Raw genomic sequence first — 14278 nt, forward strand, 5'->3', positions numbered from 1 at the left:
TCTTATTAAAAAATAAATACATTTACTACAAATATTTTATTTGTCAAATGATCTTTCTCAAAAACGTTTGTATATTGTCCCATACCATAATCGGTACTCCTAATTTTTTGTTTCCGCTCCCCCCCCCCCCCCAAAAAAAATAACACTGCTCTACACTGAAACCACGGGTGACAACTGCATTGATGTTATCTCTGGCCCCTCTAACTGTGTTGAGACAGTGGACAGGAGCTCAGAGGCAGGACTGTGTCATCATAATGAGCTGCTGCTTTTATTATGGGGCTGGAGTGGTTCTGAAATGCCTCACTACAGGGACACAGGGATTCCCTCCTGTATGAGTCACTGAGTACAACACTCTCTTACCCCTATGTACACACACACACACACACACACATGCACACGCGTGCTGACATACACAACGTCATGCACACACACTTGCACACACGCACACATGACCTATACGGTATAGGCTAGTTATTCTCTAAAGTAGGAGCTTCAAAAATTGTTTATTGGAATATTCATAGGAAAATTGTCCATCGGTAAAATGCGTAAACCCTCTGTGGCAACAGAATCCCCTATTCAGGATTTATGAGGAGGATCGTTAAACAGTTTTTAGACCTCGGCATGGATGAAACAATAAAAAAAAAAACATTACAATTAAAGATGCACTATGCAGAAATCGCTCCGTCATTTCCTGGTTGCTAAAATTCGAATAGTTTGCCTAATTTCATTCATCCATCTAAACCGCTGTGAAATATATTCTCCATAACCAAAAATATTGTATTTTCAGCTGTTTGAAGCTGGTGTACAAAACTGAAAGTAAAAGATGCAAACCTTGAGAACGGGAATCATAGAAATAGGGCACATAGTACAGATATACTGCTTCTTTGACTTTCCTTCAATGAGAATGACATATCTATAACTACATTTCTATGTGAATTTGGTCGGGTTGCCCAAAAAGTTACATATTGCAGCTTTAAAACTAAAACAATATAAAATAACATACTCTACAATTTCATTTCCTTAGATTGTATATTGTATAGAGACAGGGCAACAGCTGAACTGAAGATCCACAGGGTATCCCACAGCACACAGGATGAATGAATTGGGATCTTGAGGCTGAAAGGGAGACTCAATGGACGGAGGCAGAGGAGACAGAGAGAGGGAGAGAGGGGGTGGAAGGCTGGCTTAAGGGAGTTTCCATGGTAGGATTGCCCAGGAATCCTAATTTTAGTGCCAGACGCAGGGAACCCTCATCAAATAACTAGGGAGCATCAACACCAGCCCAGAGGCTGTGCTAGGCCCTAAAGACAGTCTACTTAACCTCAACAGATCCGAGGGGATGTTACTGATCTTCTACAAATTGACCCAAAACTTTTTAGAAAATATTTACAATTTCACATACATCAAATTAATAGCAATAGAGCTTAGGAGAAATCAAGAGATGTAGAAAGAGATATAGCAAAGCTCTCACACAATCACTTCTTGTTTTGAAAAACAATCTCACACTACTATTGTATGACACCGGGGCTCGAGCCCCCACCCATTCCACCTAGAATTCCTTTCCTCGCAGGTAGAACAATGGCAACGGGTTCCCCTCTGCTCTGAGTGACTCACGAGCCATACGATCAGATGTGTTTACATTGCACAGCCTTGGCCCAAACCATACCTCATGTTGCTTTTCTAAAGCTAATCAAGGAAATTGCTGTTAGTAAACCCTTAGCATCAACATCTGGGAGCAGTCCCTCCCTCCTTCCCTCCTTCCCTCCTTCCTAACTGAGAGGGCTTAGAGAGAGGAGAGGAAACAAATACTGAACTGTGAGGGACAGCACAGCAGCCCACACGGCACACAGTGCATTTGTGATCCATTCCTGTTCTGAACAGGCAATGGAAACTTCTGCAAATGTAAATCTGCTGGGTTAAAAATACTGTGCATTAATGTGCACCACATGTGGCAGGATGGAGGATATTTTGACGGCGGGAGAAGAGGAGGGAGGGAGGGAGTAGTCCTGCGGTTTCTCAAACCCAGAGGGGGAGAGAGGGAGAAAGGGAGAGAGAGAGAGAGAGAGGGGGGGGGAGTTAGAGCACACACACACACACACTTGAGTAGACACACACACAAGAGCGCTAGCGCGCGCACACACACACGTTTATTTTACTATTCTTGTGGGGACCAAAACAATTTTCCCTAACCCCTAACCCCTAACCCTTAACCTAACTCCTAACCCTGATTGTAACCCTAAACCTAACCCCTAAGCCTAAAATAGCCTTTTCCCTTGTTTTACTATCTTCTGGGCCTCACAAGGATAGTAAAACCAAACAAACACACACACACTTGTGTAGACACATGCGCACATTAATATGCACACAAACCCACACACATCTGCATCCAGCTCCAGGTCCAGCTCCTACCTTGGGCTTTCTCCATGAACACCACCTTGGAGTCGTGCTGGAAGTTGTGTCCGCTGAGGAGCATCTTCTCTCCCCCAGCAGCAGGGCACGTCTCCAGGGTCTGCTTATCCACCAGGGGCAACTCTTGGGCTGATCTCTGGGCTGTAGGAGGGGGACAGCACTGTCCTCACTACAGAATCATTACAAACCCACTCCCCCTGCAGCCCCGAGCATCCAGACCAAGTCATTTTCACAAGCTTGACAACCCTTAAAGAATCCTCACCACTAACAATGCCAAGAGCCATTAGCTCTAGAGACATAGTATTCCTCTGACCTAAGGGTGAGGGAATGGATCCATTTAGTATTTGTTATTGTATAATTTTCTGAAATTATTGTTTTTACAAATACTTTCTTGGCATCATTATCATACTTGGCCATCAACTCCTGGTTAACCCCCCCTGCATGAAAGACAGCATGGCTGTCAGACTAAAAAGGCAATCATACATTTTAAAGCAGGTCTGATAGTGAAGGTGTACTCACAGCACTCTATGGGGTTGGATGCAGCCTGCAGGGATAATGTCCTTCCTGTGGGCTGGTTGATGTGAACCCGGAACACCATCCTCACACGTGTGTTTTTACGCCCGATGTCCGTCTCGCCCTTCCGCAGCTCGATGTCCGAGTTGCGAAGTTTCAGGATGCCGGCACAGTCAATTCTACATTAAACAGATAATAAACTGAGTTAAACCTTAGAGAGGCTCATAGCCATCAACACATTAGAAAGACACCATCATTATTGAGATCTCAAATCATTATCCCTGTGACAGTTACCACATAAATATCAACACTCAGCTTATTAAAGTTCTCTCTAGCACCACAAAGGGATTTCACTATAGAATGACTCAATAGTCATCAGACAACAGTATTTCAGCAGAAGATTATCACATGTATCCCCAATGAAAGTTTTGCTGTGTGCTCAGCAACTACTGCTTTCAGGTCTAATCCCAACCCTCCAGCAACCCAAACAATGTGGATGTTAATAGTTTCATAAATAGCTTTTTAATGGACCAAAAGAGAATACCCATGGGATGCTGACCTAACGTTGGTCCCTCTACGGCTCTCCCAGCCAACCTATTGGCTGTAATTATGCTTTTTACACAGTCTCAGAGCCTTCATCAGACACTTTATAAATGTCTAATTTCTCACCCCCTCCCTCCCTCCTGTCTATGCTGTGCACTCACTTCTAACATTTTAGACTTTTATGGCATTAGCCTTTCCAACTTTTTCCATGGCAGTGCTCCTCGACGCTGCATTCCTTATAATGTAGTTAATGTCAACTTTTACGCTAACTGACCAATCCCGAACATTTTTGACAGACACTGGGGGCTGCTCTGCTGGTGAGGCAATCAGGTGTTGAGGCTAAGGACACCCAGCTGTTCAGCTCTCCCTCCGCCTACAGACTGACAGAGCACAGGCTGAGGCTACTGAGGCGTCTCTATTCAATGCCTGAAAAGAAGGGTGTGTCCCAAAAGGCACCCATAGGCTCTGGTCAAAAGTAGTGCACTATATAGGGAATAAGGTGCTATTTGGGACACAGGTTAAGTCTCAGTCAGCTGTGCCAAGGGTTCAACACAATGCCAATCTCAGGAGAAAAACAGTGTTTTGCTTTTGGAGTGTATTCGGTCATTGGTAACAAAAACATTGGAAGATGGCTGTCATGCGTTGAATGGGTCTCTAATCGAGTCAAACTAAGTTGTCAGCATTGGTGCCTTACACGGACGCACGTGCACGCACACACACACACACACACACACTCTCTCCAGCTGGTGTTGATCAGCCGTCATGGACATAACTCTACAGATGTTCACTCGTCATTTGAGTTGCTTGAGGAGGAGCATAAATGTCTAACTGACTGATAGGCACAACAAAAATACACACTCCCACCCAACCACCCACACAGTACTCACATGGCGCGCATGTTGTTCTCGGGCAGCAGTGGAATCTCCAGCACCTTGGTGTTGGACTGCAGGGTCTCATGGCTGGGGGTGGAGACGGTCTTGCCGGTGATGCGGTGGACCTGGTAGAAGGCATGGTGCCGCAGGAGACGGTCATCTGCCGTGCCAATGAACAGTTGCAAGGTCAGGGGCTCGGTCTCCATGTAGCCGTGGAGCTGGAAGGGAGAAGACATAGAATTACATTCAAATAATAATGTATTGCCAATCAACAATGGTTGATTTGTTCCTACTTATGTCTAGTCAAAAACAAAGTATCCCCACACACAATTATTGACAACTCGTTAAAAACCCCCAGGGATACCTTTCAAACACCAGATACCAGTTTACATTTTCCTGAGGAACCTTTATCCAAGACCAACAACCCATAATACATATTTCCTCCATTAACGTCAGTCCCTGTAAGTATTGATGGGCTGCGGCACAGCATGATCTTACAGTAGCTCCATCCCCAGGGTCCCGCTGGCTGCCCAAGAGCCAGTTAACCAGCTGAGACAAACGTCAGAGGTAAATATTTTTAGCGGTGGAAGGAGTTCACTTTTCTATCAGTGAGACAATTACAGAATGATTTGATTGGACAAGATTCCAAATGGCTGCTTGGCTGGCCCACGTTTCTTAAAGAATTTCAGACCTCCATAGGTGTTGCTTGACATGAGGCCTCATGCCAAGTGACCTCAGCCAGACTGACATAGTAATACAGATGTAGGATCTTTGATCACTCTTAGCAAACTGGCTCAAATTAAGATCCTACTTCTGTATACAGGAGGAAGAACAAGACAAGAAACAAGAAGAGACAAGAAGCAAAGGCAGCAAAGACATTGAGTTACTGTAGTCAAATTTTCGCATGAACTTAAAAAGGAGTTACGATACTATTTTTTCTTTTATTTAAATGAATTTAAACATGGAATCCTATTGAGACCAAGGCCTCTTTTTCAAAGGAGCCCTGCACACGATCATATAAATTCACAATATTATAATTCCACCAAAATAAAAACATTCAATATTTACAAGCAATTTAAGAGGGGAAGCCAATTTATTTAAGACATCCTACAGTGCTTTCAGAAACACCCCTTGACTTTTTCCACATTTTGTTTTGTTAAAGCCTGAATTTAAAATTGATTAAATTGTGATTTGTGTCTCTGGCCTACACACAATATCCCATAATGTCAAAGTGGAATGATGATTTTAGAAATGGTTACAAATTAATAAAAAATGAAAAGCTGAAATGTCTTGATTCAATAAGCCCCCCAAAAGCATCCTTTTGAGCATGGTGAAGTTATTAATTACACTTTGGATGGTTTATCAATACAGCCAGTCACTACAAAGATACATGCGTCCTTCCTAACTCAGTTGCCGGAGAGGAAGGAAACCCCTCAGGGATTTCACCATGAGGCCAATGGTGACTTTAAAACAGTTACAGAGTTTAATGGCTGTGATGGGAGAAAACTGAGGATGGATCAACAACATTGTAGTTACTCCACAATACTAACCTAAATTACAGAGTGAAAACAAGGAAGCCTGTACAGAATAAAAATATTCCAAAACATATATCCTATTTGCAATAAGGCACTAAAGTAATACTGTAAAAAATGTGGCAAAGAAATTAACTTTATGTCCTGAATACAAAAAGCGTTATGTTTGGGACAAATCCAACACAAACATTACTGAGTAGCACTCTTCATTTTTTCAAGGATGGTGGTGGCTGCATCTTGTTATAGGTATGCTTGTCATCAGCAAGGACTACAGAGTTTCTTAGGATAAAAAGAAATGGAATAGAGCTAAGCACAGGCAAATTCCCCTTTCAGCAGGACAATAATCTAAAACACAAGGCAAAATATATACTGGAGTTGCTTACCAAGACGACATTGAATGTTCCTGAGTGGCCTAGTTACAGTTCTGACTTAAATTGGCTTGAAAATCTATGGCAAGCCTTGAAAATGGATGTCTAGCAATGATATAATGTGCAAATATTGTGCAAAGCTCTTAGAGACATAACCAGAAAGACGCACAGCTGTAATTGCTGCCAAAGGTGATTCTGACTCAGGGGTGTGAATCCTTACGTAAATTAGATATTTATGTATTTTATTTACAATAAATTTGCAATTTTATTGTAAATAAATATTTAGAGAACATGATGCCACAAGAGTTGATTTCACATATACAACCACTATGTCACGGTTTCGGCCGAGGCTGCTCCTCTTCCTTGTTCGGGCGGACTTCGGCGGTCGTCGTCTCCGGAGTACTAGCTGCCACCGTTCGATGTTTTTTGTTCTTTTGGTTTTGTCTGTGCATAACACCTGTCCCTTATTTGTGTCTTGATTATTCTCCTTATTTAGTTGGTTTGTTTGGGGCAGGTGTTATGCGTGATTGTTATTGTCAGTTTGCCTCCGAGTAGTTCTCTCTCTCGTTTATTTAGTATTTTCGAGAGTTCGCACTGCGTGCGCCTTTTCTTGTTTTTCCGCACTGTGTGTTGTGCGTAATTGTTCGTGCCGCCCGGTTGGGTTGGCGACTCATTTCCCGTGTTGGGATACATATATATACTAAAGTCCGTTGAAGAACCTCCTTGTCCCTGCGCCTGATTCCTGCACTACATCCACACTCAACACTCTGACACACTATATATATCACATATATACAGTTGAAGTCGGAAGTTTACATACACCTTAGCCAAATACATTTAAACTCAGTTTTCACAATTCTTGCCATTTAATCTTTATTTTAAGAATATGAAATGTCAGACTAATAGTAGAGAGAATGATTTATTTCAGCTTTTATTTCTTTCATCACATTCCCAGTGGGTCAGAAGTTTACATACATTCAATTAGTATTTGGTAGCATTGCCTTTAAATTGTTAAACTTAGGTCAAACATTTTGGGTAGCCTTCCACAAGCTTACCACAATAAGTTGGGTGAATTTTGGCCCATTCCTCCTGACAGAGCTGGTGTAACTGAGTCAGGTTTGTAGGCCTCCTTGCTCGCACACGCTTTTTCAGTTCTGCCCTCAAATGTTCTATAGGATTGAGGTCAGGGCTTTGTGATGGCCACTCCAATACCTTGACTTTGTTGTCCTTAAGCCATTTTGCCACAACTTTGGAAGTATGCTTGGGTTCATTGTCCATATGGAAGACCCATTTGCAACCAAGCTTTAACTTCCTGACTGATGTCTTGAGCTGTTGCTTCAATATATCCACATGATTTTCCTTCCTCATGATGCCATCTATTTTGTGAAGTGCACTAGTCCCTCCTGCAGCAAAGCACCCCCACAGCATGATGCTGCCACCCCCGTGCTTCACGGTTGGGATGGTGTTCTTCGGCTTGCAAGCCTTCCCCTTTTTCCTCCAAACATAACGATGGTCATCATGGCCAAACAGTTCTGTTTTTGTTTCATCAGACCAGAGGACATTTCTCCAAAAAGTACGATCTTTGTCCCCATGTGCAGTTGCAAACCATAGTCTGGCTTTTTTATGGCAGTTTTGGAGCAGTGGCTTCTTCCTTGCTGAGCTGCCTTTCAGGTTATGTCGATATAGGACTTGTTTTACTGTGGATATAGATACTTTTGTACCTGTTTCCTCCAGCATCTTCACAAGGTCCTTTGCTGTTGTTCTGGGATTTATTTGCACTTTTCACACCAAAGTACGCTCATCTCTAGGAGACAGAACGCATCTCCTTCCTGAGCGGTATGACGGCTGCGTGGTCCCATGATGTTTATACTTGTGTACTATTGTTTGTACAGATGAACGTGGTACCTTCAGGCGTTTGGAAATTGCTCCCAAGGATGAACCAGACTTGTGGAGGTCTACAATCTTTTTTCTGAGGTCTTGGCTGATTTCTTTTGATTTTCCCATGATGTCAAGCAAAGAGGCACTGAGTTTGAAGGTAGGCCTTGAAATACATCCACAGCTACACCTCCAATTGACTCAAAATGATGTCAATTAGCCTATCAGAAGCTTCTAAAGCCATTACATCATTTTCTGGAATTTTCCAAGCTGTTTAAAGGCACAGTCAACTTAGTGTACGTAAACTTCTGACCCCACTGGAATTGTGATACAGTAACTTATAAGTGAAATAATCTGTCTGTAAACAATTGTTGGAAAAATTACTTGTGTCATGCACAAAGTAGATGTCCTAACCGACTTGCCAAAACTATAGTTTGTTGTGGTTGAAAAACGAGTTTTAATGACTCCAACCTAAGTATATGTAAACTTCCGATTTCAACTGTAGCTATATATGGCTATATATATATCACATATATAGCCACCCATCTTCAGTCTGACACACCTGAAGATGTTGTAATCAGCAATGTCAATGTCCTTATCCGGGATCAAGCTATTTAGCCCGGAAATGCCTGTCTATAAGCCCTCTGAAGTCATCTTTTAATTGCTCTGATTTATAACAATTTATGTTGTTTGTGCCAACATGAATGACTACTGTGTGAGCATTCGGGTGCTTCTCCATCACAGCAGGGCTCCAGGGGTCCTTGCTTCCGCAACCACCACATGTTATAGGGAGCTATCCTAAAACAACCACCACTGGAGGACGAGGAGAGGGTCGCTAACTAGGCTTAGGTTGGGGAAGCAGTAAGCAAAACATGTCATTTAGAGGTAGATCCCTTTGAGAGTTAAGAGCCTGCAAAAGCTCTGTATATTTGTGTAAGGAAATGGGTTGCTGCCTAGCAATGCTGTTTATTTAGGCTGTAGGGAGTGTGTTGGAGTGAGAGGTAGCTAGTTTGGCACAGGCAGTGCAGTCTCCCCTCCCTAGATCGTATTATCACCCACTAGAGGAATGTCAAGACTCTGGCCGCTCATGGCACCAGAGAGAGAGGAAAAGAAGGAGAGAGGGAAGAGGGCAACAGGGGCACCATCTCTCTATTTCTCTCTCTCTCTCTCCACCCCTCCAACTCAAAGGGATGGTTACATAATACACAGAACTCTCAATGTTTGTGTTGTGGAAAGAGAAAGACCCCCAGTACACTAACTTGGATGACCTCACAGTCTCGTCCTATCGGGCTTCCTATTCAATTTTCTTTTCTTTCATTTTCTTTTTCTTTAGTATTATAATTTAAACTAGAATGGTTACATGACATTCATAGTTGTATTAAGAAAATCAACATTTAGCTAATCAAAAATGAAGATATTAGTGGTTACATTTACAGTATTATCTTTAGCCAGTTTGACATATTTTCACTCACTTTATTTTACATCACTTAATGATTTTCGCCATAAAAGCCCCCACAGATTTGAGTATGGAGTATTTTTTCTGTACCAGCTATGAAAGCTTAAAACCCAGGATAACTGTGGTAAAAAGCACACACAGTCCTTTAGGAGAGCATAACTCAGTCTGCCATCTGCGTAATGGCGCATGTGGTCTGCAGTAGCAGCAGCCGTGGCATTCGAAAAGAACAGAAAACACCAGGCTTAGCTGTGCTCGACATGGAGGGAACCAGAGCGGCTTCCAGAACAAACTCTGTACAGTTTGGGCAAGGTTTGACTCAGAGGAAGAGTCAGAGAGAAGGGCCAGTCAGCCAGTATCCACAGCCCCACAGACCACAGAGTGTACCATGTAATCAGGAAGCTACACTTTTAGAAAAAAAGGCGCTACCTAGAACCTAAAAGGGTTCTTCGGCTGTCCCCATAGGAGAACCCTTTGAAGAACCGTTTTTGGATCCAGGTAGAACCCTTTTGGGTTCCATGTAAAACCCTTTCCACAGAGGGTTCTACATGGAACACAAAACGGTTCTACCTGGAACCAAAAAGGGTTCTACCGGCAAACAAAAAGGGTTCTCCTATGGGGACAGCCGAAGAACTCTTTTGGAACCCTTTTTTCTAAGAGTGTAGGGAGATTGAGCGGCCTTATCTGAGGTTCCCTCTAACGTCTCCATCAGACTGCCAGAAACGTATGTGGTTTGAGCCTGGCCTGGCTGCCTCCACAGGACGCCACTGTGGATGATGTCAGCATTACAGACGGGAACTTTCCTAAACAAAGGGAAGTCTGTGTGTTTGGTCGGAAGCTGGGGGAGGGAGGAAGAGTAGGGAGGTGGAGGTTTTAAAAAGAACACACTCTCTATTTCACGATGAGAGTAACCCAGACCTCATGTCATTAAATCATTAGCACCTAATCACAGAGAAAAACTACCCAGCACAGATGTGCATGCTGGTGTTTAGACACACGGGATTGTTCAATATGCTTAGCTAGCTACGTTCTCAGATCCCCATTCAGACCCACTGTAGCCTACTGGTTGGAATCTCAGGGTGGTCGCAAACTTTGGAGTGTCACCACACAAGAATATGTGAGAAGTTCAACTGTCCAGATACCATTCAGCACATGCTAACTTTGCCTGCAGACACCTTTGATGACATAATTTCCCTTCTCACAGTAGACTCTGTGGTTTATTCAGAGGTTGAAGTCAAGTCAGTGATGTTGTGCAATGATTGGGAAGACCGGCCTTGTGGTCCAATAATTACTATTACTCAATACTTCTTCTGATTCGACCACCAAAGCTACTGTGGTTTAAGCTCATGACTAAGCTTTATTGGCCACATTACCTCGCTTTGCGACTGTCTGCCTGCACTTGAGACATAATGGAAAAGTTTGAGTCACCCTCGTCTGGACAGGAACTGACTGAGCGGACTGGTCTGTCTAATAGCATACCTATGGTATTTCTTTCAGAACTATGACGTCTTTTGAATAACATTATAGACGTGTAATGATAAATAAAACACATACCAACTAATCTACTTCAGCGCTGGAGAGATAAATAGGTTGGAGAGAAAGTGATTGTAGAAATAGGTTGGAGAAAGAGGTAAGGGATGGGGCTAATAGTATTACATCCAGACAAGTCTATTTTACAGTATGGTATGTTAGTATAGGGAGAATAGCAGACCTGCACCACAGGGTGTCCTCCTGCCAGAGCCTTGACTGCCCCTCTGCTCCCTTCGGTCTCGTAGTGGGCACGGTGGTGAGATTTGGGCTGCACCTCGATCTGCAAGCTGTACGGCCCCGAGCTGGATGGCAGCTGCCAGTCAAGGGCTGGCAGAGATGGGCTAAGATGCAGAGGGTATATTTCAAGTTTGCAGTGTTACAAGACACAACAGCAGATTGTCAGTGCTTTGCTTGGATGTTTCATCATAACGGATATTTCTGAGTTGACATTAATTTGACCTCAATAACTTTCAGTTGTCTGGAGCTGTCAACCTTATAATGAATATTATTTCAGTCAGTCAAAGTCTTGCTTCAGCTTACCTGACATATTGCTTTGGCTTGGACCATGAGTATGGGTGCGGTGGCACATCCAGGAATCCCCCACAGTAGTTCTCCTTCTTAAAGGGCAGGCGGGAGGAGGGGTACTCATCCTGACAAAGGTCCCCAGGGCTGAGCTCCTCTCCTCCAGGCTCTACCTTCAGGCAGACTGCCCCAGGCTCCAGGCTGGTCTTCCGGGCCTTCAGAGGGATGCCCTCCCCCTGGTCCGCCACACCGTCTGTGGTCAGAGCATTGATGGCTGCAACTATGGCTGAGTTGGTGTACTGGTTTGTGTTGTTAGGCATCCAGGACTCGTCTGTGACGCTGAGGCGTGGGGAGGTGTGAGGGGACGGACCGGGGGAGTAGTTGGGGGAGTAGGGGTACTTATAGGTTGCGGTTCCGTTGAAGCTGTATTTCCTCTTACCACCACAAGGGGAGTTGGGCCTGGAGCCCCGCTGGCCCATCCAGCTGTCGTCCGTGACACTGGTGCGGGGGGAGGTGGAGGGGGAGTGACGGGGGGAGCCCGCATGGGTGCAAGCATCCCCAGGCAGGGCGAGAGAGGAGGAGCCCTTGGGTGAGACGCAGGGTGACTGCCAGGGTGAGTTATGGGGTGAGCTTTCGTAGTTGTAGGAGAAGCCCGACTCGTAGGACGAGGCCTCGGAGTGACAGCTGCGTGACGACACACTGCTGGCCGGGCTGAGACAGCTGGGGTCACGGTAGCCATCTGCGTTGGGCAACGTCAGGGTCACGATGGAGTTTACCTGTTTAGCCACAGGAAGGTTGTTGCTCTCTTCCACCTCATCCTCAGGAAACTGCCCGTAGGCTGTGATCTCAATACGAGGGCTCTCGAGGATCGGGGCCCCGTTTGGACGGACGCTAGGGGACGAGTAGTAACCCACTGTCCTCATCTCATTGTGAGCACTGTAGCTGGGAGGCTGGCTGATGGAGACTGAGATGATGGGGCCAGACTGGAGACTGTGGTCCTGGGAGGGCAGGCAGGGTTTGCCCAGAGAGAGACTGACGTTGGGGGTGTGGGTGTATGCATCTGAAAAGCAAATACATGGAATGAGTTAGAATGATGGTCCATACGTACTCTCATTGGCTCACACACTGAAAGACATAGTGTAGTTGCCAGTTCATTACAAAGAAAGCTGCTGTGATGGTGTTGCTCATGATGGGGTGTAAACAGCATTAACCCGACGATGCAGAAAGTAAATCCAAATAAGAGCAAAACCAGAAAACTCAAAACGAAATGGGTTTCCCCAATCACAGAAATAAAACCACCACCAACACACAGTTCAACACACCAGCCCTGAAAGCCACAACCTCCACAAAGGAACTAAGGTGAGACGTTTAAAAATAAGGGCCAGAAATAACCACAGCCATAAAAGCAGATGTAGACTATAACTTTTTTCAATTTCACATTGCCTCAAAGCATTGAGGAACCACATACTATTATTTTTGTTGGCTATTTTATTATATTAAAAGCTATATTAAAATGTATCACCTGTGTGTGCCACATGGCTAGTTTATTTGCATGACTAAAGGTGAAAGCTGTACACAACAGGGGAGGTTCAAGATGCCAGCTCCCCCACTGGGTATGAGGGCATAAGAGACAGACTGACTACCCATGTGGCACAGACAGAGGAGAATTGGGGAAGGGGTGGTTAAGGGTACACGGACATGAGTAATCTTACTACAGTCAGCTCTTAAGACTAGTCCAGTCTCAGAAAGCATGCAGTCGCCAGAGCTCCTGTCTGCTGTGAATAAGAGACTACTGAGGCAACCATGAAGACATGACATCAGTGCACCACCGCATGACTCCCACAACATAATCACAATGTAATAACCTTAACATCGCAGTGGTGTCACAGCATTGCAATGTCTCTATGTAAATTCTTAATGGATTACATAGAAGATGCCACGTTACCAACAAGAACCACTGGTAGTTGTGTAAGTGCTCTCTGACTGAATTGTAGTAAATCTAGACTTGCACACTGAAACACTGTACATTTTGGGTCAATTTCTCTTCAAATGGGGTCTGTTTACTCATGCAAGAAAAGGCAGAGAGGCATGGATTACCACTTTGAGTAAACCATCCTGAATGAGAGCTTTGGTACCACCTACTCATAGGAGGGGCACCTCATAATGTAATGTACAGTGCCTTGCAAAAGTATTCATCCCCCTTGGCGTTTTTCCTATTTTGTTGCATTACAACCTGTAATTTAAATGGATTTTTATCTGGATTTCATGTAATGGACATACACAAAATAGTCCAAATTGGTGAAGTAAAAAAAAAAAAAAAAAAACGTATTTAAAAAAATTCTAAACAAATTAATAACGGAAAAGTGGTGCCTGCATATGTTTTCACCCCCTTTGCTATGAAGCCCCTAAATAAGATCTGGTGCAACCAATTACTGTCACGTTCGTTCATAGACGGGTCAGACCAAGGCGCAGCGTGATATGCATACATGTTTATTATAAACTTAATAAACAACGACAAAACAATAAACCAACGAAACGTGACGTCCAAAGGTAACACGCAACAAACCTCACACGGAACAAGATCCCACAACCCACTAGTGCCAATAGGCTGCCTAAGTATGGTCCCCAATCAGAGACAACGAGCGACAGCTGCGTCTGATT

At 44.1% G+C, this 14278-nt stretch overlaps 1 protein-coding gene across 1 annotated transcript in view; it reads right to left on the reverse strand.

Moving 5' to 3' along the window:
* nfatc1 (nuclear factor of activated T cells 1) overlaps nucleotides 1-14278 on the reverse strand; it is a gene marked incomplete at both ends in the record, with an annotated part of 78832 nt that overhangs the window by 61400 nt on the left and 3154 nt on the right. Inside the window, 5 exons of the mRNA XM_084156734.1 lie at nucleotides 2410-2550; nucleotides 2929-3101; nucleotides 4353-4555; nucleotides 11277-11436; nucleotides 11636-12677. Coding sequence (XP_084012860.1) covers nucleotides 2410-2550; nucleotides 2929-3101; nucleotides 4353-4555; nucleotides 11277-11436; nucleotides 11636-12677 — 1719 coding nt within the window. The remainder of the gene's footprint in view (nucleotides 1-2409; nucleotides 2551-2928; nucleotides 3102-4352; nucleotides 4556-11276; nucleotides 11437-11635; nucleotides 12678-14278) is intronic.

Source organism: Coregonus lavaretus (assembly GCF_964263955.1).
Source record: "Coregonus lavaretus genome assembly, chromosome: 40".
Taxonomy (NCBI): Eukaryota; Metazoa; Chordata; class Actinopteri; order Salmoniformes; family Salmonidae; genus Coregonus; species Coregonus lavaretus.